The 25,955-nt window shown below is 46.2% G+C and overlaps 1 protein-coding gene and 1 long non-coding RNA gene across 2 annotated transcripts in view; one reads left to right on the forward strand and one right to left on the reverse strand.

The window, feature by feature from the left end:
* The window catches only part of LOC143974397 (uncharacterized), a 299,135-nt gene that overhangs the window by 103,991 nt on the left and 169,189 nt on the right, over positions 1-25,955 (forward strand). The gene's annotated exons all lie outside the window — the stretch shown is intronic.
* CREB3L3 (cAMP responsive element binding protein 3 like 3) overlaps positions 1-25,955 on the reverse strand; it is a 533,749-nt gene that overhangs the window by 16,727 nt on the left and 491,067 nt on the right. The window contains exon 9 of the mRNA XM_077475725.1: positions 4,680-4,776. Within this exon, the coding sequence (XP_077331851.1) occupies positions 4,680-4,776 (97 nt within the window). The remainder of the gene's footprint in view (positions 1-4,679; positions 4,777-25,955) is intronic.

Genomic DNA, 25,955 nt, shown 5'->3' on the forward strand with positions numbered 1-25,955 from the left:
CAGAGACAGGGCCCCAAGGCCTTATTGCATCCTGTGGCGTTCTTCTCGCGCAAATTGTCGGAAGCGGAGAGGGATTATGACGTCGGGCACAGGGAGCTACTCGCTATCAAAGCTGCACTTGAAGAATGGCGCTATCTTCTGGAGGTAGCAGCTCATCCCATTCTGGTATACACTGACCACAAGAACTTAGAATACTTGAAGACTGCTAAGAGGCTGAAGCCGCATCAGGCCAAATGGGCACTTTTCTCTACGAGATTTTCCTTCCACATTACCTATAGGCCCGGGTCAAAAAACACCAAACCCGACGCGCTGTCTCGGATGTTCAGTGAACCCAAAGTCCTTCAACCAACTGATAAAACCCGGGGATTTAGTTTGGCTGTCCACCCTGAATTTGAAATTGGCATGCCCATCCAGAAAACTGGGCCCAAGATTTGTGGGTCCCTTCCCAGTAACCAGGAAAATTAATAATGTGGCCTATGAACTGAAACTACCGGAATCGCTTCGTATCCACCTAGTGTTCCATGTGGCCCTTCTAAAACCCTCAATCCAGGATCCCTTCACTGATCGGAACGTTGGTCCCCCTGAACCTGTGCTTATTAATGGTGAGGAAGAATTTGAGGTTGAAGCGATTTTTAGATTGCAGAAAGAGACGCAACCAAGTCCAATATCTGGTGAAGTGGAAGGGGTATGGGCCAGAAGAAAACTCCTGGGAACCAGAGACTGGTATCCACGCCAAGAGGTTGGTTCTGGCCTTCAAAAGATCTCACCCAGGTAAGATGTCCCAGTTGGGCATCCGGAGGCTGCCCATTGGAGGGGGGCAATGTCAGGAAGATCATTCTCACCGTCATCCGAGCGGCGTAAGTCGCAGAAGATCTTCTGTGCGGTAAGAAGAGCGTTACCGCGGTCGGCGGTGCGCACGTGCGCGGGAGCGCACGTGGCAGTTTGACGCAATTGGCGCCAATGGCACTATTTAAAGTGGATCCTTGCTTTACTGCCTTGCTGCCCAATCAACAGCGTTCCTGTGTACTCTGGTATCCTGTATCTGAACCTGAATCTGAATCCATATCCTGATCCGTATTGAACCCGGCTTGTTCCTGACTTCGCTGTTTGCTGCCTGCCCCCGACTTTTGGCTTTGTACCCAACTTCTCTTCTGGATTCCATTTCTGTACCTGATCTGCTCACCTGTGCCTGACCTGGACTGTTGTACTATCCATTATCTGCCAGTTGCCTGTTTTACCGCTGCTGGACTACAGGACACCTCCCAATCCACCACCGTACCCGGCTGTTGTCTCCTCTGTGCCCTGTTGCTTTCTACCTCTTGCTGCGGACTACAGGACTCTTCCTACTACCTGCTATATCCAGTTTGCACCTGCATCCGCTGTTGGACTACAGAACTCCTCCCATTGTTAGTTGTATCCTGCGATCACTTGCACTCTGTTGCCGGACTACAGGGATCCTTCCGCTGTCTGCTGAACCTTACCATTGCCTGCATTCCGCTGCTGGACTACAGGACACCTCCACCATCAACGGTCTGCTGCTTTCTACATCAACCATCCAGTCAGGCACTTGTGCCCCTCTGTGCTCCCGAGCCCCTGTCATCACTACCAGGGCCTCCCGAGTCAGAGGTCTACGAGAGGCCGCTCCCTGCATTCCGGGCTCTGCCTTAAGGTACGTGACACTGAGAGAGACCATAAGGAACAAAAACAGCTAGGAAGCTGTAAGAAAGATGCAGAGCTGAGGTGCAGTGTCCGTGCAAAAACACTGGGATGTGGTTCATGGTCAAAACGGTACTGATGTTCAGGAGGGGCCCTGAAAAGGTACTTGGAGCACAAGTGAACAAAATAGGAGCTGCGCTCTAGATGCATAAAGTGTGCCAAAATTAGTACAGTGACACTAACAAAGGTGCATAACAACAAGTCCCATGAAAAAGGATGAGAAGCAACTGAATCCTCCAATTAAGGGGTATGGGAACGCTTCTCCTAGGGAGCTATCTGATGTGGGGAGGAGCCGTGAGAGCTGGTGAGGGACCCCAGAAGACGAGGTTTGGGGTCACTCTGTGCAAAACGAGCTTCACAGTGGAGGGAAGTATGATATATATTTTTAAAAAACAAAACAAAAACGACAAACCCTTACAATCACTTTAAGCCCCCCTTGACATGCAAATCACTGCCTATTTCCAGTAACGACACTGTCCCAATTGGTGCGACGCCGACTTTGTGGCACTGCATTGATTTCCAAAAGTAGTTCCTGCACTACTTTTGGCGACTTCAGGGGTGATTTTAACAGACATCTGTGCATGAACCAGCACAGATGTCTTTCAAAATGCCCCCCAACTCAACTGAAATGCGAGTTTGAAATCCACTTATACGATTTCAAACCCACGTTCAGTGTGAACGAGGGCTTAAAGCAGAAACTTCTAAACACAAAAATTATCTGGAAAGCATTTACTTTTTTTGTACTTCCCAGAGAACTGCATTTAGAACTGCTAAATGCAGAGGTGCAAGTGTGAACAAAGCCTGAAGGTATTCATACCGTATATGTGAAATGATTGCTGTCGGATCTGGCTGCAATAGGTACTGATCCTTAGGCCCCTTTCACACGGGGCTGTCCATATTTAGCATCTGCTTGCTCAGTGGTGATCGCTCCGTTGATCCCTACTGAGCCGACGGATGACAAGTCCGTCTCTGCACTCTGTGCAGGGATGGACCTGTCAGAGAGTCCGCTCTCGCCTATGGGGGAATTGGATGATTACGGACCGCCTGTCCATTTTCAACTTACTGGATCTCTTGACTGCATTGCTGATTTTCTTGGCAATTGTTAATACTTCAAATATTGTTTGTGTTCAGCTGAAAAGAAGTTGTCAGTATTTTACTATATGTCTTAAGTTATGACTACCCTTCATAAGGGAAAAAACATAATGTTCCTCCATATATGACCAATTGAGCAAGTATTGAAAATTATATGTAACAACTGACAATATGTCATGTTAAATATGGTAATGTTCATGAGAAAATCCATGAAATATATTATTCAGGGTCCATTCACGCCAACTGCTGCGTTACAATGCAGTGGCTGGTGTGCATTGCGTTTCAGGCAGTGCACTGATGCTGGTACATCAGTTATTTTTACCGTGCACATGCCAAATGTAGCATGGCAAGCGAGGAGGAAAAATATCATGAGCTTAAAAAAGTGGGGTTCCACCCTAAAGTGGAACTTACGCTGATCGGTGTCACAATTGGCACCTTTCACGGGGGAGGGGGGTGGAGATACCTGTCAAAGACAGGTATTTACACTCACTTCCGGGCATAGACTCCTGTGGGAGTTTATGCCTCTTCCTGTCCTGCCACGCTGTCTGCTGGGACACACCCGGGTCCCAGAGACAGCGCGGACAATGCGCAGTAGGGAACCGGGAAGTGAAGCTGATTCGCTTCACTTCCTGATTCCCTCACCTAGAATGGTGGCGGCAGCAGCCGAGAGCCGAGCGATCGATCGGCCTCGGCTGCCGGCATCGCTGGACCCTGGGACAGGTGAGTGTCCATTTATTAAAAGTCAGCAGCTGTGTAGTATTTATAGCTGCTAGCTTTTAATATTTTTTTTTGTAGGTGGAATCCCTCTTTAAAGACTAAGACTAATTTCACCCTTATGAAAAAAATAAAAGCACATATTTTTTGTAGGAAATATGTGCATATATTATTTTTTTTACCACGGGAGCCTGCAGAGACAGAGTTTGCAGGAACCTGACTTTGCACCTACAAATCAACTGATAGAGGGTTCTATCAGTTGATTTGTAGGTGCAAAGTCAGGTTCCTGCAAACTCTGTCTCTGTAGGGGTTCAGCTATGAAGCTGGAGGAAGTGTCAATGGACTAGAAGTACATTAATTACTGCATTTGTGTTCCTTTGATAACTACATGTCTGTCTGTCAAGGTGGCAGTTTAATTTAAGGTAGTTTAATTCGGTCACAGATCTCTGTGAATAAAGGAGACAGCTGTATGGGCAGAGCCCTGCGCAAAGGCAATTTAAGGGACAGTGGCTGTGGGGAAGAAGGAGGGGCTTAGCAATGTGTTACACATTACGCCCCAAATACAGGTGTAACAGGTAATAGAGTTGGGTGGCACAGTGGTGTAGTGGGTAGCACTCTCACCTAGCAGTAAAAAGGGTCGATTGTTCGAACCCCAACCACGGCTCTACCTGCCTGGAGTTTGCATGTTCTACCTGTGCTTGCATGGGTTTCCTTCGGGTACTCTGTTTTCCTCCTGCACTCCAAAGACAGGCAGGTATGTTAATTGGCTTCTGTCCAAAATTGTCCCTAGTATAAGAATGGGGACCTTGGATTGTGGGCTCCTTGAGGGTAGGGACTGATGTGAGTGTGCAATGTCAGGGAAAGGGACAATTGTAGACACTCACTCAGGATGGACTAGTGTCTTTATTCAACCTTACTAACTATGTAACCTTTAAAATGTATGTTTTGGCAAAATAAACATATTTAGCACAACTCTTCAATATATGTGCATTTCTCCATGTTTTGTCTCTTTTGAAAAAGCCGCAAATAAAAACCTGAAAAATACCTGTTGATCCTGACAGAAATCCATTGAATTTGCTTAGGTATATTTAAAAACACATAGCATCAATGTACTTTGTTGAGTTTACAATACAGCCATGCCAGAGATAAAAATGTACCTCTGACAGGAAGAAAATCGTTGTCCTCTTGTATTTTGTTTCTTGCAAACTGGTTCATGGTAGGGAAAATGAGAAGGGAAAAAGATAGCAAAAGGACCTGCAAAAGCCCAAAAAAAAAATTTGTTTAACAATTATGTACATATGTAATACAATAAACACGGCATAGAAGGAATCTTGAAAGGAATTTATTAGTTCAACATTACATGATACCATGTGATTATTTTGCTATCCTGAATCGGATATGATAACAAAACACAAAAATAGTAGTAGAACAGTAGAAGTACCAATAGGACTTTAATTTTTACTCGATAAAGTATTTGAACTATTGTGAGCCTGATCTAAAGTTATTCAAAAGGGTGCATGCTGGGTTTTGGCTTATTAAAAGAACCTGGGTGTGTAAATGCACTACCGGGTATGAAAAAAACACATTAAATAATACAAAGTGTTTAACATGGCAAGACAAGGAGAAGTGTAGTTTCTAAGTACAAATTCAAGACAAAGCAACCAGTAGTTAGGCGTGGTACCTGGTAAGGTGACAGGTCCTCTTGTAGCGAGGGGTCAGTGGTCTAGTTCCCTCCTTGGCAGTCCATCTCACATGGTAACTGTGAGCAGACTAGACTCATTATTATTTTTATTTTTTTTAGTCCGCCTCAAATTTCGGATGTATCTGCATCTCTGAATAACAATAGTAAAGAATTTTGTTAAAATTTGTTTTCTAAATGATTCAAATCCAAATTGGTTGAAAATTTATCGAGAAGCCGGCCGCTGTGTCCTTAAAAACCAATGACTCATCAGCTGTCAGTGGGTTTCCAGCTGAATGTAAACAAAAGAATGCTGGCAATGAAAAATAAAGGGGAAAAAAAACGGCGAGCTACTGTACATCTATAAGACCCCAAACCCCTCCTTTGAACTTGAAAGTATCCAAAACCTCAAGATCTGCAATTTTAAACACATTTCCGATCTTCAAAAAATGGCGCCGTTAAGAGGCTGGTAAGCCCAAAGTGATGTCATGTCATCACTTCCGAGTTATTATAGCGGAGACCCGATCAACGTCAATCCCGGCTTTCTTCGGTTCTCAGACTAGCCAGCGGACCTGCTGGCTAGTAGCTCTGGGCTCCTGGTAGGATGGGAGAGCCCGAGTGAGCTGTGGAAGGTGGCGGGAGAGGGGGGGGGGTGTCACCTCCCACTGCTTGTACAAACAATTGAGTGGCTAGTTGGCTGTCCACCCCAGTTGTCATTACATGAGAGCCGACTGTCTGCTCTAAAAAACGTTACCAGGTTGATGCCTGCAGCTGCAGGCAGTGCCGGGACAAGGTCATCCAGCGCTCAGGGCAAAGATGCCAAACTGCACCCCCACCTTACCTTAGTAACCCTAAGGGTGTCCCCTACCCCTGAAATATACCATTACGCCAGGGGCAGCCGCCCCTCCCATTTGATATTGTTCGCCTGTAAACATATTTTCTAGATGTCAGAAGTGTCCTGTAGTGTCCAGAAGTCTTCTAGAATGGCTCCAGTGGTCACCAAGTCCCCAGCTAACAGCAGGGTGGTGTTATGGCACACATGCGCAGAAGATCGATACCTGCAAAACGGAGGCCCTGCCAATGGCAGGTATTTGTGCCAGGTGGGATGCCCTGCTAACAGGGGGTGACCATTAAAGTGTGCCCAGCGTGGTTGTTGCATCTCTGGGATTCGGGTCGCCCTACAGATACAGCGATTGCCCTGCGGAAGAGGTCCAGGTTAGGTAAATATGTTTGGCTTGAGGCCAGGGACCAGACGCCATGCGGGCTTCTAGGGAGTAATTCCACTTATGTTTAAAAAAAAATTATAATAACCACTAAAATTAATACTTATCGAGGTGACTATGCTCTGGGCGATCAATGTGCATTGCAGTATTTCATCAAAGTTTGGTGCAGTTTCCTAATCTTACCTTTTTTCTGTCCTGAGCAGATATCTGTTTCATTAATCACCTGCTGGGATCCTGCTCTGATTTGAGAACCTGCAGGGTCAGTATTCCATTAGCAGTAGTTAACCCCTTAGGGTTTTTTCTCACATTGCAAACAGGAAATGTTACATTGTCTTTTTTGAATAGCTTAGGAAACTTCAGCAGCTGCGGTTTGAATTGGGAAGGGTATTTAATAAATGACTACATGTCTTGAGCAGCAATTGTACATGTTATAATATTTGTTTGATGTTGACCAGGGTGAAGGTAGAGCTGGACTTAGGCTGGGTTCACACTGCTGCGGCTAGGAGACCCGGATGTGATTCGCACTGCAGTGCAAATCACATCCGATCTCTGTGCGCAGCAGAAGTCGGATCGCATGGGTGTTCACACCATGCGATCCGATTCCTGTCCGAGTTTGCAGATCACACTGCGATATGCGAACTGATCTGGGGGTGTCATTAACGTTTCACTGACACTCCCAGCAGTTCGCATAGGGCAGTGTGAACTGCCGCCGGGAGGCATGCGATGCGGGAACCCGCCGCGTATTTGCGGCGTTCCCGCATCGCTTCAGTGTGAACCCAGCCTTAAGCTGGACGGCTTAAGTAGGCAGGACTGACAAGCAGGCTATCAACAGGTGAGTCACTGTGGAGAGATAGGAGCTGGAAATTAGCTGACAGCTGAGTGGCCAGCTCAGAGGAAGGAAGTAAAGTGGGGGAGGAAATAGGCTTGGCGATATACCATTTAAAATTCAGATAAGCAATAAGCAGAAATTTTCCAGCTTGCTGGATAATAAAATAAATAAAATAAAAATATAAATATGTTATACCAACTGGTAATACGTGTATATATGTGCTTCTCAATGGATGTCAACAAACAATCATTATATCTTAAAAACCATAAATGTCATTGGAATCATAAATTAATGAGCCATGGATCAATTAAAGCAACATACAGTTACTAAATAACAATATTAAAGTGCAGAGTGCCTGTGAACGAATAGTGTCAATATCAAAATGCACAAATACAATCGCTAGTAATGTGAAAAAAAGGAACTATAAGGGTAAAAGGTGAAAACCAATAGTATGAAGATTGGAATATAAAATATATATAGTCCGATTATCTGTTTCACATATCGAATCCTCACTTGGTGCAACTGTGGTTAAAGGTACATGCGAAAATAATTGTATGGGATGAAAAATGCGGAAAAATACAAAAGGTGAAAAAAATGTGATAAAATTTAAAATAAAAATAAAGATGAAAATGAAAATGGAATTGATGGTAAATAGTGTCCCTAAAAAATGATGAGAAAAGTGGTGGGGTATCCTCTATAAGTGGAGGTGAAGGGAAGAGGGAAGGTGACTTCAAATGTTGCTCCCGGTGCTCTGTGACCACTTATGCAATTGCTCTCACCAGAGTTATGACCCCGTCCAGGGTGGATCAGCCTTCACAGTATCAGCCACTGTGTTGCCCTCTGGCTTGCCTCTATTGTGGTTCTGGGAGTCCCTCGTTCCTCCGTTCGTATACCGTGCTCGATTATATGTAATGAGTAAGAGGCATATCCATGGTGTAGTATGTTTGTTTTTAAAATCCCATTTTTATTAAATAGACAAAATTACTCACAAACATTCGTTCGTATATGCTTCAAAAGGAAGGGAAGGAAAGATCCCGTTCGGCTGCCTCGCCGTATGAGTTAGAGGTGTATGCTGTCTGGCCACGCCCTACGCGTTTCGTCATCAAAGACGTCCTCTGGAGCCAGAGGAAGGAAGGGCTCTCTTGTCGGGAAGTTGTTTTGCCAGTAGAACTCCCCGGTTGGGAAGTTGTTTTGAACATCCTGCTTTTCTTGCCAGCTCTTTTATGCTCCTTTTTGCCTTTTTGTCATCTGACAGCAGGCTTTTTAATCTCCAGTGAGGCTGAACATCATTGGTGTCCTACATCGGGTGGGGGGGGGGGGGAGCGTGCAAGTCAAAACCTGCAGACTCGGTCCACTAAGAAGAAGTGGAAATTACTGTGATCTGGGTGGGGTAGACATTATCTATTATTATTATTATTATTCATGATTCATGTAGCGCCAACAGTTTACACAACACTTTACAATGTATAGGGGGGACAGCACAATTACAGTACAGTTCAACATAAAAGGTACAGGAGGGCCTTGCTCTTAGAGCTTACATTCTAAAGGGAGGTGGTGGTACAAAAGGTAATAGCTGCAGAGAATGATTTGATGGGGGTGGCTCGGGTACGGTTTTTAGGTGTGTGTGGGATAGGCTTTCCTGAATAAATGAGTTTTCAGGGATCTCCCTAAAGGTGGACAGGGTAGGGGCTGATCGGATATACCGGGGCAGGGAGTTCCAGAGGATGGGAGAGGCTCTGGAGAAGTCCTGAAAGTGAAAATGGGAGGAGATAACAAGGGAGCTAGAGAGCAGGAAGTCCTGGGAGGAGTGGAGGGGATGATTTGGGCAATATCTGCTGATGAGGTTGGTGATGTAGATGGGGGGGGGGGGGGGGGCGATGTTGTGATTGGCTTGTATGTTACGGTTAGCATTTTGAATTTTACACGGTGGGGTAGGGGAAGCCAGTGAAGGGATTGGCAGAGAGGAGTAGCAGTCATGGATCGGTTAATGAGGTGTATTAGTCTAGCAGCAGAAGCAGGAAATATAAGAAGCTCGGTTTTAGAAAGATTGAGTTTGAGGAAGTGGTGTGACATCCATATCGATATGTCATTCAGTAAGTTTGAGATCCGTGAGGAGATCAAGGGGGTGAGTTGAGGAGTGGAGAGATAGATCTGGGTGTCGTCGGCATAGATGTGGTAATGGAAGCCATGAGAGGTTATCAACTGGCCCAGGGAAGAGGTATAGAGTGAGAATAGGAGAGGCCCAAGGACGGAGCCTTGGGGTACCCCAACAGAAAGAGGAAGGGGAGTGGAGGAGATGGAGTTGTAAGTGACACTGAAAGTGCGCTGAGATAGGTAGGAGGAGAACCAGGATAAAGCAGAATCATGGAGCACAGTGGTGTAGTGGTTAGCACTCCCGCGTAGCAGTAAAAAGGGTCGCTGGTTCAAATCCCAACCACGACACTACCTGCCTGGAGTTTGCATGTTTTCCCTGTGCCTGCGTGGGTTTCCTCCAGGTACTACAGTTTCCTCCCACTCTCCAAAGACATGCAGGTAGGTTAATTGGCTTCTGTCCAAAATTGGCCCTAGTATATGGATGGGGACCTTGGATTGTGGGCTCCTTGATGGTAGGGACTGATGTGAGTGTGCAATGTACAGGGATAGGGACAATTGTAGACACTCACTAAGGTTGACCTGGATGGACTGGTGTCTTTATTCAACCTTACTAACTATGTAACTATGTATGAGTATGGAGTAGTGCCCACTGGTTTTAGCAGTTAGTAGGTGAGTTTTAGTAGAATGTTGTGGGCAGAAGGCAGGTTGTGGGGGGGGGGGGGGTCGAGAAGGTCGTTATCTATGAGGTAGTGACTCATTCAGTCATGGACAAGGCGTTCAATGAGCTTGGAGGCAAACGGGAGTAGGGAGATGGGTCTTAAGTTATTCAAACAGGTGGGGTCTAGTGAGGGTTTTTTGAGTATGGGGATAACCAGTGCATGTTTGAGCAAGGAAGGAAAGATGCCGGAGGAGAGGGAGAGGTTGAAGATGTGAGTTTGGGCGTTCAGAATAGAGTGGGAAGGTGGTCACAGTAATTGAGAGGGGACAGGGTCCAGGGGACAGGTAGTGAGATGGGCCATGGAGAGGAGTTTACCAACTTCATCTGTGGTAACTGGGCAAAAGGAGGAGAGTATTAAGTGTGGTGTTGGACCTGATGTGTTGGATACGGGAGGAATTTGAATTTTGGATATCTCCTTGCAAATTGTGTGGATTTTGCCATTGAAATGGTTGGCAATCTGTTGAGCATTAAGCAAGTTTGTGGGTGGGGGCAGTGGGGGTGAAGTAAGGAATTAAGGGTAGAAAAAAGTTGATGAGGTTTGGAAGAGAGGGTTTTGATGAGAGTGTTGTAATAGGTTTGTTTAGCAGTGTGGAGGTAGGAGTTGTATTTGAGAAAGGCATATTTGTAGAGGGTAAAGTCTTGGAGGGATTTAGATTTACGCCATGCTCGTTCAAGTGCATGGCTGTGTCTCTTGAGACTTCTGGTGTCCTCTGTTTGCCAGAGTTGTGGCAGATGGGGCCTGGTTCTGTAGAAAGAGGAGCAAGTATGTCTAGGGAGTATGACAACGTGGTGTTGTAGATGGAAGTGGTTAGGTCTGGGCAGGACAGGGGTGCGATTGTGTCATAGAGGCCATCAGTAGCAGAGTGAAGAATGGAACGGTTGAGGTTGTGAAGGTTTCTGCGGGTAGTGGTTTGTGGGATGGCAGCATGGGATGTAGGAAACAAGGAATGTGTGAAACTGATAAGGTGGTGATCAGAGAGAGGAAAGGGTGTGTTAGAGAGATTGCAGGGAGTGCAGCAATGGGAGAATACGAGGTCGTGAGTGTGGCCGGTGGAGTGAGTGGTGTGTGTCCATTGTGTTAGGTTAAAAGAGGAGGTTAGGTTGAGTAGTTTAGAAGTGGTAGCAGTATTAGCATTGATTGGAATGGTAAAGTCAACTAGGATGATGGCAGGCACATCAGATGAGAGAATGTAGGGTAGCCATGCAGAAAAGTCATCCAGAAAGCGTGACACTGGTCCAGGAGGCCGATAAATGACTGCGACCCTCAGATAAGCTGGAGAGAAAAGACGATTGGAGTGCATTTCGAAAGAGCAGGGGGAAAGAGAGGGAGGTGTGGGAAGTACCTGGAAGGTGCATTGTGGGGAGAGAAGTCCGACACCACCTCTTTCTCGTCCAGTGGGTCTGGTGGAGTGAGTCCAGAGGAGGCCACTGTGGGACAGGGCAGCTGGAGAGGTAGAGTCGCATTCCTGGAGCCAAGTTTCAGTTATAGCAAATAGATTAAGGAATTTGGAGAAGAAAAGGTCATTGACAGAAGTTAGTTTGTTGAAGACTGAGCAGGCATTTCAGAGGGCACATGAAAGAGGGGGGGCCCAACTTGTGGAATCGGGGGAATTGGGATGAGAAGGTTGAAGTTACAACTACTGTTGGAGGTAGATGGCCAGTTTTGGCATTGGGAATTGGGTGTTGGAGGGCCGGGGTTTGGTGCAATGTCCCCAGACATTAGGAGTAGTATTTTGAGTCTACATTCAGAACTTCTGGGAACAATCTGTATTCTGTGGCCCAACTGGGCAACAAGTGGTTCCTACATCCAGGTTCATCCAAGTGGATTTCATCTCTGGACAAGATGTTAGCAGATCTAACTCTGACATCTCCTTACTGTTACAAGCTGGAAATCTTTTCCCTAGGGGCCTGGGCCAAGCCCTGAGTGCGGATGCTGTGACAGATCAGGAAAGGTCTCACAAGCCATATGCTTTCCCTCCAGTCCAATCCATAGACATTTTTTTTAGGGACTGTTGATAAAGTCTGTGGCAATTATTGCAGTAATTCCCCATTAGCAGAACAGGCCTTTGTCCCTGCCTTTGATACTGGGTTATCGGATTGAAGTCCTTTCTCTTGGATGAGATATTCTGTCGCAGAGTGCAGTACTCCACCCTTGTTCATCTCTTCCAGTTTCTCATTCTGGCAGGGAGAGACTGATCAGGCTTGGCTGTTGTTTCTCTAATCTAATATCTATAAATCCTACAAAAGGATTTGAATAAAGCTTGTACAGTTTGGACTGTTCATATCTGATGTCTCATGGGTAGACTATCGTTTACTCATCCAATAATTTGATGGGGGGGGGGGGGGGCTACATCTCAGACTCAAAGGAGAGCCAAGCCTCTCTAGGTAGGTTTTACTACTTGTTCTGGACTTCCTTGCCAGCCCCAGATAAAATCTATTTTCAGTCCAGCTTGGGTAAAGACTGATCTATGAAGACATGTACTCTAGGGGCTATCTCTTCAGCCGGGAAGTTTGCCAAGATCAAAACTTTATACTAGGAAGGATCCTTTTGGGGACTTACAGCTCCAGGTAGGATCACCACCAGCCCAGTTGGAGTAAGGCTTGAGCCATGATGTCATTCTCTCTAAGGGCTATGTCCTCAGCAGGAAGTTTGCCAGAATTAGGACCTTTAGGACCCTTTGCCAGTTTGCTGCTCCAGATGGGATCTCTTTCAGTCCAGTTTTGAGTAAAGGTTCAGTCATGAAGGGAGCCTCTCTAAGGGTTCTTTTTTCCTCAGTCAGGAGGTTTGCTGGGATCCTGGCCTTGTGCCATAAAGGATCCTAGTTGGCTTTCTGCCTAGTATGGGTAGTGTTTATATCCATACTGGATGGCAATCTGAGGTGGCTTCGGCCTTCTATGAGAACAAAAAAATTGTTCCTCCCATATGCAGGACCACCAAGGGTGTCATGGATATTGAGATATTTCGAGTATGCTCTCAAACTATAGATTTGCTCAGAGTTTTAGGACATATTTGTCACTCTCTCTAGCAGAACCAGAGGGACAGAGTTATCATCCAGAATCATCGCTGGATGAGCGATTTCAGCATTTGTACTTGGCACTATACTAGAGAAAGAGATGAGGTAGATGTTACCGTGAAACAATGTTTTGTTTATTATGTCACAGGTAAGAACCAGAAATGATTAATGGGCATGCAGCACACCATGATTTTACAATATATGGAGAGACTTGTCAGGTATTATAATTTTCCTGAGCCACTAGTAAGAAAAATAGAACTGATTTGTTGGGCAGTATCTACTCCTTTTTAACTAAGACGTAATGACAGGAGTGGCGAACACACAGAATTTATCTTTATTGACCACTTGCTGTCTGGTCATTGTGAAAAAAATGGCCAGATGGCACCTTCCTGAGGGTCAGCGCCCCCTCTAGAACATAAATAAGTCCGATCTGTGATTGCTGTATTAATTGAACACAGCAGATTACAAGGCAGGAATCCAGGCATCGCTTTGCTTCCTTTCACACACTGACTATAAGACCCCTTTCACACTGGGGCATTTTTCAGGCATTTTTCAAGCGCTTTAGCGTTAAAAAAAACACCTGTAAAGCACTTGAAAGAAGCCTCATCTGCAGTCCCAATGTGAAAGCCCAAGTGCTTTAAGAGCCCTTTCACAATGTCAATGCTCGTAAAGCGCCGCTTAAACTAGCAGCGCTTTACCAGTGTTTTTCGAGCGTTATTGGGGCACTTTTAACCCCTGCTAGTGGCCAAATAAAGGGTTAAAAGCGCCCACAAAACGCTGCTGCCAATAGCGTTTTTCAGGTGTTTTTTAGGCGCTTCCTATTGATTTCAATGGGAAGAGGCGCTTTAGGAGCGTTGTATTCACCGCTGCAAAGAAGCTGCTTGCAGGACTTTTTTTGATGCTCTGCCAGCGCAGCGCCTCAGTGTGAAAGCACTCGGGCTTTTACATTGGGATTGCAGTTGCAGCTTCTTTCAGGCGCTTTTTTTAACGCTAAAGCGCATGAAAAACACCCCAGTGCGAAAGAGATCTCGGTGTGAAAGCACTCGGGCTTTTACATTGGGATTGCAGTTGCGGCTTCTTTCAGGTGCTTTTTTTTAACGCTAAAGCACATGAAAAACGCCTGAAAAAACGCCCCAGTGTGAAAGGGGTCTAAGAGAAAAAAAAAAGTGTTTCCTAGTGTGATTGGCAACAGAGACAGCCACAGTGTTATTGCTAGCCACACTCGTCTCAGTGTCATCAGACCAGTGTAAGCCAGCAACAGTGTTCCTAGATACCTCCACACTAGTCTGTGACACCAGACCAGTGTAAGCCAGAAAGCGTTCTTGATTACCACTAAGTCAGTTCCACTGTTGTCAGACCAGTGCAATTAGCAACATTTTTCCCTGATCATCGCCAGGCCAGTGCAGCCAACAACAGTGGTCCTGATTACTGACACACCCGGGCCAATGTCACCAAACCAGTGCAGCAAGCAACAGTATTGTCATCACTGCCACACCAGTCTCCGTGTCATCAGACAAGTGCAGCTGGCAAAAGAATTTGATAGCTATCACACCAGTCCCAGTATCACCAGAGCCTTTGCTGCTAGCAACAGTTGCCTGATTACTAGTCACACCAGTACTGTGTTACCAGAGCCAGTATAAGCCAGCAACAGTGTTCTAATTACTAGCCACATCAGAGCCAGTGTCACCAGTGTAACCTGTTACATGTTCCACCCTGAATACAGTTGAAACCTATAACACGTTCTAGTAGCTGCAGCCTCTCCGCCTCTCCTCTCCCCCCTTCCAGTGACAGCAAGCGGGTACTTCTCTTGGCACCCGCTATCACTATTTAAAAAAAAGATGCATCTGTGTGTGTCTCCGCGCACACATCTGCGTCATTCATTCACAGTTTCCTGTGAATGACTTGAACTACTACAGCTGGCAGCTTGTAGTTTTGAATAGACTACAAGCTCACTGATGAGCAGCCTTGTAGTTCATCCACAAGCCCTGTAGCTTGTAAACAGGCCAGCCCATATGCAGCTACAGGATGAAAGCTGAAGGGCTTATCTGCAGGAGTCTACCATTGCACCCCTGGCCCGCTGATCACATGTGCAATGATTTCCAGGCTCCTTAGGGAAAAATAACAAATGCACATTTTTTTTTTTTTATGTTGTATTCTTTTTTCACAAAAGGTTAACTTATCTTTTAAGCCAGTAACAATGTCCTGATTTCTATCCATACTAGTATTTGTGTCACCACAGCCAGTGAAGCTGGTGACGTTATCCTGATCACTAGCAACACCAGAGCTAGTGAAGCTTGCATCAGTCTACTGAGCTCTAGCCACACCAGCACCAGTGTTACTAGAGCAAATGTAAGCCAGCAACAGTGTTTGGCCTTGTTGCACTTTTCTCTTCTACCACTAGGTGGCTGGGTACTTGGTGGTACTAGATATGAGAAGGGCAACGCAAGGTCAGGTTATGGGTATATGGGGTATCTTAGCCAATGGGCAGGGGTTTTCTTGAATCCCTTGGCTTGCTGGGAGAGCCTATGTATTCGGGTGAGGTCAGGCGATCTGGCTTTTTTGTGCCACCCGTCGGTCAGAGAACCTGTCATGGTCAGAGGTAGAGCCGAAGCTTTTGACAGTAAGGGACTATCTGCCTTATTACCAGGGATCACATTGTGTAACTGAAGCAAGTGCCGGAGCAGTATTCTCACCAACCAGGGAAGAATAGGGAAACTTCAGTGGGAATCAAGTCAGGGACCTAGCCAGTGGAGGTGACACTTGCAGAACAGCCTTGTGTGTCAAGCAAGGGACTGAGCAAGCCAGCGGGTGTGAAGCTTGTGAGGTATCTAGAGTGCCAAGCTAGGGACCCATCAGAGAATCGGGGGTGACCCTTGAGGAAGATACCACTGTGAAGATTGGAGAAGCTCAAGGGATTCAGTGGTAGTGAATCAGTGGGTCTAGTGAGAGACCGGGAGCTCAGTGTATGGAAGGAGTGATTGTAGTGAAAGTGAAGGAACTGTTAAGCCTTGTGTTTGGAACTGTTAAAGACTGTTTCCATAGGAGGCCGCATTCCTACACATGTAGATGTGGCGTCTTGCTGGATGCCTTTCCCTGCATTGCTGTCCTCCTATTGAAGTCTTGGAGTCTTTCTCAAAAAGGTTTGTTAAGAGAAATTTTGCATCCAAGAAGTGTCTGGCTCCCAATAACTTTAACTATACACCCACAATGCCTCACAACCCACTACATCAGCCTTTCTCAACCTTTTAAACACAGAGGAACCCTTGAAATAGTTCTCCAGTCTCAGGGAACCCCTGCTAAAAATTTGAAATCTACAACTCATGATACATTAGTGTGATGATCAGTGGGAAGAATGGTCCTTGCACTTGTGGTCATTGGGAAGAATTACCGCCTTACAAGTAGCTAAAAAGATTAATGGTGTCAGTGAGAACTTATCTGAGAGGCAGAAATTGCCCAATGCTGAAGGAACCCCTAGCAACTTCTGGAGGAACCCTAGTTGAGAATCACTGCACTACATACAGAAGGATGTCAGCTATCCTTGGCCCTGGAGGTTCTCATTAGATCAAAGGAGGCCTGGGACTTTGCTACACAAGCAACAGCAGTATGGTATATTCTTTTAAAGTGGCAAACATCAGCAGTGCAGTACATCCTGCTGAAGTAATGGGATGTTACATCTACCACAAAGAATTAGGGCCCATTCTAGTATCCCAAAGGCACTTTCAAATCCTTTGTGGCTTGGCTACCATCCACTTCAGCAGTGCCGATCGTCCTATTATCTCAAGCCCAACCTGGTATTGAAAACAGAAAATGTCATACCCATTAATTTTTTATTTTAGTTTTTCACTGAAAAATTATTCAAATGAATTGTGGAGCAATGCAATATGTATACTCAACAGTTCTCCAAATTCAATTTATGCCTGAACAGTCCATCAGTTTCTAAATCCAAAATGTTCCTCAGCCATACTCCAAAAATGGGAATCACAAAAAAGAGAAAGGGGGGGAAAAAAAGGATTGCAGTTGTATTGGTCCATGGGTAGCAGCAAAAGAATAGCACAGGACCTTATCCCTTTATATTGCCTTAATGTGGAAAATTTGTATTTCAGCATGCCACTTTTCAGACACTTTTTTTTTTTTTTTTTTCTAAAGAAAACTGTAGCTTGTGAAAAAATGTGACCACACCACAAAGGGTTTTCTGACATCGGGTTGGTGTGAGAGAGCAGCAACACCATCTTGCCTACCTGTGTTCCCTTATTCACCATGCTGAGGACTAGGGATGAGCCAAACCCCCCTGATTTGGTTCGCACCAGAACTTTCGAACGGACCGAAAATTTGTGAGAACTTTAGAACCCCATTGAAGTCTATGGAACTCGAACGTTCGAAATAAAAAGTGCTAATTTTAATGGCTAATATGCAAGGTATTGTCCTAAAAAGGGTTTGGGGACTTGGCTCCTGCCCCAGGGGACATGGGTCAATGCCTAAAATGTTTTTAAAAATGTTTTTTCGGGAGCACTGATTTTAATGACGATTAAAGTGAAAAAAAAGTGAAATATTCCTTTAAATGTCGTGCCTGGGGGGTGTCTATAGTATGCCTGTGAAGTGGCACGTGTTTCCCGTGTTTAGAACAGTCCCTGTACAAAACGACATTTAACAGAAATAGTCATTTCAGACTGCTTGCGGTTTTAATGTAATATCTGGTTCCGGCAATATGGATGAAAATCCATTGAGAAAAATGGCATAGGTAGCCCCCCCTGCCCATTACCAGCCCCTTTGGGTCTTGTGCGGATATTAAGGGGAACCCCGTACCCATATTAACCACTTAACAACCGGCCCATAGCCGAATGACGGCTAACAGGGCGGCTGTTTAACTCTGGGAGGCCGTCATATGACGTCCTCCCAGAATTCCGCTCTCGCGCGCCCCCTGGGGTGCGCACTCGAGAGCATCCGTGACCACCGGGTCCTGCTCATCGCGGCTGTTTACCACGTGATCGCTCCGATCGGTACAGCGGAGGGGGAAAAGATCGGTGTCAGCAGCGCTGTGGGCTGCATCTGCAGTGCCCACATCGCTGCTCACCGAAATGTAATCCCTCAATTCCCTGCCATTACTCTGCAATACCCTACAATACTCTGCAATGCCAGCTAATACTCTGCAATACCCTGCCATTACTCTGCAGTACCAGCAAATACTCTGCAACACCCACCAATACTCTGCAACTCCCGCCAATACCAGCTAATACTCTGCAATACTAGCCAATACTCTGCACTACCCTCCAATACTCTGCAGTACAATTCCAGCCAATACTCTGCAATACCCTACCAATACTCTGCAATACCCTGCCATAAATTGCCATACTCGGAGATACCCAGCCATACTCGGAGATACCCTGCAATACCCAGCCATAGTCGGTGATACCCTGCAATACCCAGCCATGGACATCCCCCCCCCCTCCCGCCGCCCTCCGGTGCTTCTACCGACTCGCCAATACGATTAAAGCCAGAATCCTTTTTTTTTTTTTTTTTTTTTTTCAGGCTTCCCAGCTTAGAGGTGAGATGCGGGGTCTTATTGACCCCATATCTCACTGTAAAGAGGACCTGTCATGCCATATTCTTATTACAAGGGATGTTTACATTCCTTGTAATAGGAATAAAAGTGATCAGAAAATTTATTTTTGGGGAAAAAAATGTCAAACTAAAATAAAGTAAAATGAACAATAAAAATGTTTTTCTTTTTTTTAAAGCGCCCCTGTCCCCATGTGCAGAAGCGAACACATATGTAAGTCCTGCCCACATATGAAAACGGTGTTCAAACCACACATGTGAGGTATCGCTGCGAACGTTAGAGCGAGAGCAATAATTCTAGCCCTAGACCTCCTCTGTAACTCAAAATATAACCAGTAAAAAAAAATTAAAGTGTCGCCTATGGGGATTTTTAAGTAGCGATGTTTGGCGCCATTCCACGAGCGTGTGCAATTTTGAAGAGTGACATGTTGGGTATCTATTTACTCAGCGTAACTTCATCTTTTACATTATGCAAAAATTGGGCTAACTTTACTGTGTGTTTGTTTTTGTTTTGTTTTTCAAAAAAAGCATTCGAAAAATTGCTGCTCAAATACCGTGCGAGATAATAAGTTGCAACGACCACTATTGTATTCTCTAGGGTCTTTGCTAAAAAAACATATATAATGTTTTGGGATTCTATGTAATTTTCTAGCAAATAAATGATAATTTTTACATGTAGGAGAGAAATGTCAGAATTGTCCTGAGTGCTCCAGAACGCCTGATGGCGCTCCCTGCATGTTGGGAATCTGTATGTGGCCACACTGTGTAAAAGTCTCACACGTGGTATCGCCGTACTCGGGAGTAATAGTAGAATGTGTTTTGGGGTGTAATTTGTTGTATACATATGCTGTGTGTGAGAAATAAACTGATAATATGACAATTTTGTGAAGAAAAAGAAAAAAAAAAGTTACAAAAATCTTGATTTTGCAAAGAATTATGGGAAAAAATTACAACTTCAAAAAACTCATCATGCCTCTTACTAAATACCTTGGAATGTCTTCTTTCCAAAAAAAGGTAATTTGGGGGGTATTTGTACTTTTCTGGCATGTTAGGGTCTCAAGAATTGAAATAGGCCGTCAGTACTTTAGGTGTGATCAATTTTCAGATATTGGCATTATAGCTTGTTAGTATAAGTTTTGGCCAAAATTTATGAAGAAAAATTTACTAATCTGCTAAATTTTATAAAAGAAGATTCATTTTTTTACAGAATTTTCTGTATTTTCTCTTTTATAGCACAAAAAATAAAAAAACGAGCGGTGATTAAATACCACCAAAAGAAGGCTCCATTTGTGTGAAAAAAGGACAAAAATTTCATATCGATCCAGTGTTGCATGACTGAGTAATTGTCATTCAAAATGTGAGAGCGCTGAAAATTGGTCTGGTTATTAAGGGTGTTTAAGTGCCCAGTGGTCAAGTGGTTAAAAAAAGGAAAGGCGTGGGGCCCCCAGACCCTACTCAGAACAGGAGTATACAGGCGGTGCATCAAGACAGGGACTGTGTAGGTTTGTTGTGTTAAGTAGAATCTGTTTGTAATTTTGAACTGGTACATTTTTAAAGTGTAGCTCCAGTCAAAAAATCTATTTTTAAGCTTTTTGGAAAACATAGGGAAGGGTTATCACCCCTGTATAATTTTGTTTTGTCGTCTGTCTTTTTTCATCTCACTTCCTGTTGTCTCCTTCCATTTGCAAGTAGGAGACGTTTGTAAGTTGTGTGTTTGAAAGTATAAGCCTGCCCTATATGCTCTGCAGAAATTTGTGCCTAAGTGTTGCTGTTGCCACAACACTGTAAGCCCTCAAAGTGACTCTTGGTAAGCGCTGGAGAGCCCTACTGTGAACAATTATATCAAGAATTGTAATTACATGCCATTGTTGAACAGTGGTAGAAAAATAGGACCTGTGGTGGTGGTAGTGGTGCTGGTGCCACAACACTGTAAGTCCTCACAGTTACTCTCGGTGGGCGCAGGAACGGGCCCTGCTGTGAAATATTATATCAAGAATTGTAATTACATGCCCCTGTTAAACAGGGGCTGAAAAATTGGGCCTTAGACACTGCTTGCTGGTGCCACAACACTGCAACCTCTCCCAGATACTCTAGTTGGAGTGCAGGAATGAGCCCTGCTGCAAAGCATTGCATCAAAAATTGTATTACATGCCCCTGTTAAACAGGGGCTGAAAAATTGGGCTGGTGGCATCACCCAGAACCAAAAATGTTCTTCCAAGATATCAGCGGAGGAGGAAGAGGATAGACAGTCAACATAACAGGACAGTCACTCAGCATCAGCATAGGCAGTCTTGAAGGGATGTGATATTTAAAAAAAAAAATGTTTGGTTACATCAGCTTCAGGTGCTTCGTAGCTGGTGGTGATCCAAGACTGATTCATCTTTATGAAGGTCAGTCGATCAACCGAGTCGGTGGACAGGTGCACCCTGTGATCGGTTACAAAGCCATCAGCAGCACTGAAGGTGCTGGATGCAGGACAGGCCAGTAGCTCAATTGCATGCTGTGCAAGCTCTAGCCAGTGATCCATCCTCAAGACCCAGTAAGCCAGAGGATTTTCGGTGGGAAAGGTGTCCAAGTCTAACCTTGCCCCTAGGTATTCCTGCACCATGTAAATCAGACCCTGGCGATGGTTGCTGGAACCGATCATACCTTGGGGCTGCGGACTAAAAAATTGTCTGAATGCATCAGTCAGGCAGCCACACTCCTTCTGACCGATGCCCCAGCAACACGTTGTCCAGGACCAGGAGTTTGTAACCTCCCAGTCTATGGGAACGCGTTGCACAGACCTTTCTTCAAGGCCTCCTAGAGATGTCTCATCCTCTGCTCCCTCTGTGATGGAAAGATAAGGTCGGCAACCTTACCCTTGTACCATGGATCAAGGAGAGTGGCCAGCCAGTAATGGTCCCTCTCCTTGATCCGAAGAATACGAGGATCCTTCCGTAGGCTTTGCAGGATCAGGGAGGCCATGCAGTGTAGGTTAGCTAAGGCATTCGGTCCGGAGTCCTCTGGGTCACTAAGGACAACATGATCCGCAGCCACCTCCTCCCAGCCACGTAGAAGTCCACAGGTTTCTTGGGACTGTAAATCATCCCTAAAAGACTGCTGATGCTGAGTGCCAGGCTCCACCTCCATGCTGACACAATCCTCCTCCTCTTCCTGTGTGATGGATGGGACAGCAGGAACACTGTCTGGATAAAGGGGGCCATGAGAGGCAAGGAAGTCCTCCTCGTCCTGCCTCTGTTCTGCCTCAAGTGCCCTGTCCATTATTCCACGCAGCGTATGCGCCAACAGGTGGACAAGAGGTACAGTGTCACTGATGCATTCACTGTCACTGCTCACCATCCTTGTGGCCTCCTCAAACGGTGACAGGACAGTGCATGCATCCCTGATCATGCCCCACTGGCGTGGTGAGAAAAAACCAAGCTCCCCTGACCCTGTCCTGGTGCCATAGTCGCACAGGTACTCATTGATGGCCCTCTGCTGCGTGTGCAGCTGCTGCAGCATGGCCAACGTTGAGTTCCACCTGGTGGGCATGTCACATATAAGGCGGTTCTTGGGCAGGTTCAACTCCTTTTGGAGCTCAGCCAGCCGAGCACTGGCATTAAATGATCGGCAGAAATGCACACAGACTTTCCTGGCCTGCTTCAGGACATCCTGTAAGCCCGGGTACCTGCCCAAGAACCGCTGCACCACCAGGTTAAGGATGTGAGCCACACAGGATACATGGGTCAGTTGTCCCTGTCGGAGGGCGGAGAGAAGGTTGGTGCCATTGTCGCAAACCACCAATCCTGGCTTAAGCTGGTGTGGCATCAACCACCTCTCGTCCTGCCCCTGCAGAGCTGACAAAATATCTGCTCCAGTGTGGCTCCTGTCCCCTAAACAAACCAGCACAGGCACAGCATGTCATCGTTTTGCCTGCGTACTTGCGTAGCCCCTTGAACGCCTACTGAGCACCGCTGGTTCCAAGGACAGAAGACTGGAAGAGGCCATGGAGGAAGAAGAAGAGGAGGGGTTGGAGGAGAGAGGTGTGTCACAACCAGTAGTAGCATTTTGGAGGCGTGGTGGCGGAACAACCTCCAACCCTACTGCACCTTGTCCTGCATCCTTCCCAGCTGCCAGAAGAGTAACCCAATGGGCTGTGAAAGACAGGTAACATCTCTGTCCATGCCTGCTGGACCATGAGTCAGTGGTAATATGCACCTTACCGCTGACCGCCCTGTCCAGCGAGGCAAGGACATTGCCTTCCAAATGCCGGTAGAGAGCCAAAATCGCCTTCTGTGAGAAAAAGTGGCATTTGGGGAACGGAAGGGGGCCGAGTCTACCAACTGAAAAGGCAGCAGTTGAAGTGCTAGCAATTTAGCCAAGCTAGCATTCATAGTGATACTGGTGCATATAAAGTTGTGCAGATAATTACTTCAGAAGACTGAGCCTGTAGCAGTTACAGAACGTTCATATTGACTTGTGTAATGGACGCCGTGGCTGGGTCCTGGAAGGATGCTATATTTCCCCTCTGTTTGGGTTGTGCTCTCTTTAGGGAATGAAAATTGATTAACCCACCTGTTAGAGGAAGTGTCTTTAAAAGGCAAGACAGGAAGTTGTAGATGGGTGTGGAGGAGTGGAGAACACATGGTGGATGGTGTTTGGCGTTTGTTTTGGGTTGCAGCAAATGAAGTGGACAGCAGTGTCCTGTTTGTAAGGCTCCTGGCAGAGGAAGCTACCTGCCATCAAGACCAAGCTCTGTTTCTGATAAGGACAGCTGTTCTGGACTTTGCAAGTCGGTGAGACTACAAATCTTTTTCCTTTTGTTTTTGGCTGCTGTAAAGCTATTTAAGTTAATAAACCGTTTGTTGTATGAAAAGCCTGTGTCCTGCGGTCTACCTGGTCCCCCGAACATTACAAGTGGTGCTCGAATGCGGGCAGGACAAAGTAACAGGCATTTTTTCTTGCTATTTTTTTTTTTTTTTGTGGATTTGAACTGACATTTAAAGGGACAGTACAGTGAATTTATGTCCTGGGTTAAAGCTGCACAACTGCGGAAAGCTGAAACCATGGAGGAGCTAATTAAACAGCTGTCCTTGGCGAATATACAAGCGCAGACCCGCCATGAGGAAGCTAATCAGCGCTTAGCAACGCAGCACAACGAGGCACTGGCTTTGCAGCAAGAAAATACTCGCCTGTTGGTGGCCCAGTTAGCAGCCCAGCAAGCGACCCAACAAGGGGTTATGCAGGATCAGATGGCGGCCTTAAAAGAAGCAGTGCAGCAGCTTTCTCAGGGCCGTGAACAAGTGGCCGTTGCCCCTGGCAACCAGGTGACCATAAGGGCAAGCCATTTCTTGCAGAAGTTGTCCCCGAGTGATGACGTAGAGGCGTTTCTGGCAACATTTGAGAGGACGGCAGAGAGAGAAGGGTGGCCCCAGGACCAGTGGGCCGGCTTAATTGCTCCTTTCCTCACCGGAGATTCTCAAAAAGCCTATTTTGACCTACCACCAGAAGATGCTAAAAATTATCAAAAACTAAAGGCAGAAATACTGGCTCGGTTGGGGGTGACTACGGCCGTTCGGGCCCAACGAGTGCACCAATGGAAGTATCGTTCAAACCGGCCACCGCGATCTCAAATGCATGACCTAGTGCAACTAGTAAAAAAATGGCTGCAGCCCGAAGTGTTGTCTGGCCCCCAAATTGTGGAGCGGATCGTGCTGGACCGGTACTTAAGGTCACTGCCAGATGACCTTCAACGGTGGGTCAGTCATGGCGACCCCAAAACCGCGAACGGCCTTGTTGAGATGGTGGAACGATATACGGTGGTGGAGGATCTGCTTGGCCCCACCAAGCGTCAAGGGCCCAGTCTGCCACGGCCCTTCCGATCAACTGCCGCCCTTCGAACGGATGTCCCCAGGAGCCCTGGAACCAACACCCCGGAAGGCCAAGAGTCACACCCGTTACCCCCTCAGCGACCTGTTCCTGATCGGAGAGGAGGGGATGTACAATGTTGGCGATGTCATGCCTGGGGCCATACCCGGGCCCACTGCCCATTGCAGGAAGAACCCATGGAATGCGGGGTTCTCCGGAGGGGGTCTTTTTATGCCCATAAATCGTGTACAACACATCTTGACCTTGGAGAGAGGAATTTTGAGTGTGAAGTCCAAGTGAACCACCACCCTGCATGGGCCTTGCTGGACTCTGGAAGCATGGTAACCCTGGTTCACCCTAGAGTAATTGGGAAGATCGGTCCGGTAAGCAAAATTTTGCGGGTTGTGTGCATTCATGGGGACACTAGAGAGTACCCTCTCATCTCGGTGTCCATCTCCACAGCATGTGGCACTGGTACTCAAGAGGTGGGGGTGGTAAAGAACTTGGTACATGACGTTATCATAGGACGAGACTGTCCATTATTTGCAAAACTTTGGAGACAAGGAGAACTATCTGAAAGGTCCAGAGACTGGGAAGAAACTAGTCCCTCTGTTCCTGTTGTAGAGGGTAATAACCCTGAGATGCCACATGTTCATAATATGGACCCAGTTGATAAAAACGCCAAGACTTTGGTTAATAATGATGAAAATAGTGCTAATTCTGTTAAAGATGTCAATATGTGGGGTTCTCAGACCTACCTGAACACTGAGGGGGGGAACCTTCCCCGCTTCAGGTAATGCTGGGGGAAGATGATGAGGAAATGGCCTCTACCCCTGACTTGCCAGATTTGGGTGTTCCCCAGGGGGCATTTGGTACTGCCCAGATGCAGGACCCCACTTTGGCCAGGGCACGGGAACAGGTTGTAGTAATAAATGGGGAGCCCCAAGAGCCAGGTGCTAATGAGCGGTGGCCACATTTTTCAATACGTAATGAATTGCTTTATCGGGTTACTAAAGTGAGAGAAAATGTGGTAGAACAATTATTGGTACCCCAACAATATAGACGCAAGGTCCTGGACCTGGCCCATGATGATGTGTTAGGGGGACACCTGGGAGTTGAAAAGACGGAGGCACGGATCGCCGACCGGTTTTACTGGCCAGGCTTGAAAGCAGAGGTAAGGAGATACTGTACCTCTTGTCCCACCTGTCAGTTGACCGCTCCGGCGACCCATTTCCGGAGCCCGTTGGTCCCTCTACCCATAATTGAGGTCCCATTCGAGAGGATAGCCATGGATATAGTGGGTCCCTTGGTAAAGTCGGCTCGAGGTCATTCTTATATACTAGTGATCCTTGACTATGCCACTCGATATCCTGAGGCGCTACCCCTGCGGAATACCTCCTCTAAGGCTATTGCACGAGAGTTATTCCAGTTGTTTACACGGACAGGTTTTCCCAAGGAAATACTCACAGAC

Source organism: Lithobates pipiens, unplaced genomic scaffold, assembly GCF_037356315.1.
Source record: "Lithobates pipiens isolate NorthernLeopardFrog02 unplaced genomic scaffold, aLitPip1_a1.2 Scaffold_13, whole genome shotgun sequence".
Lineage (NCBI taxonomy): Eukaryota > Metazoa > Chordata > Amphibia > Anura > Ranidae > Lithobates > Lithobates pipiens.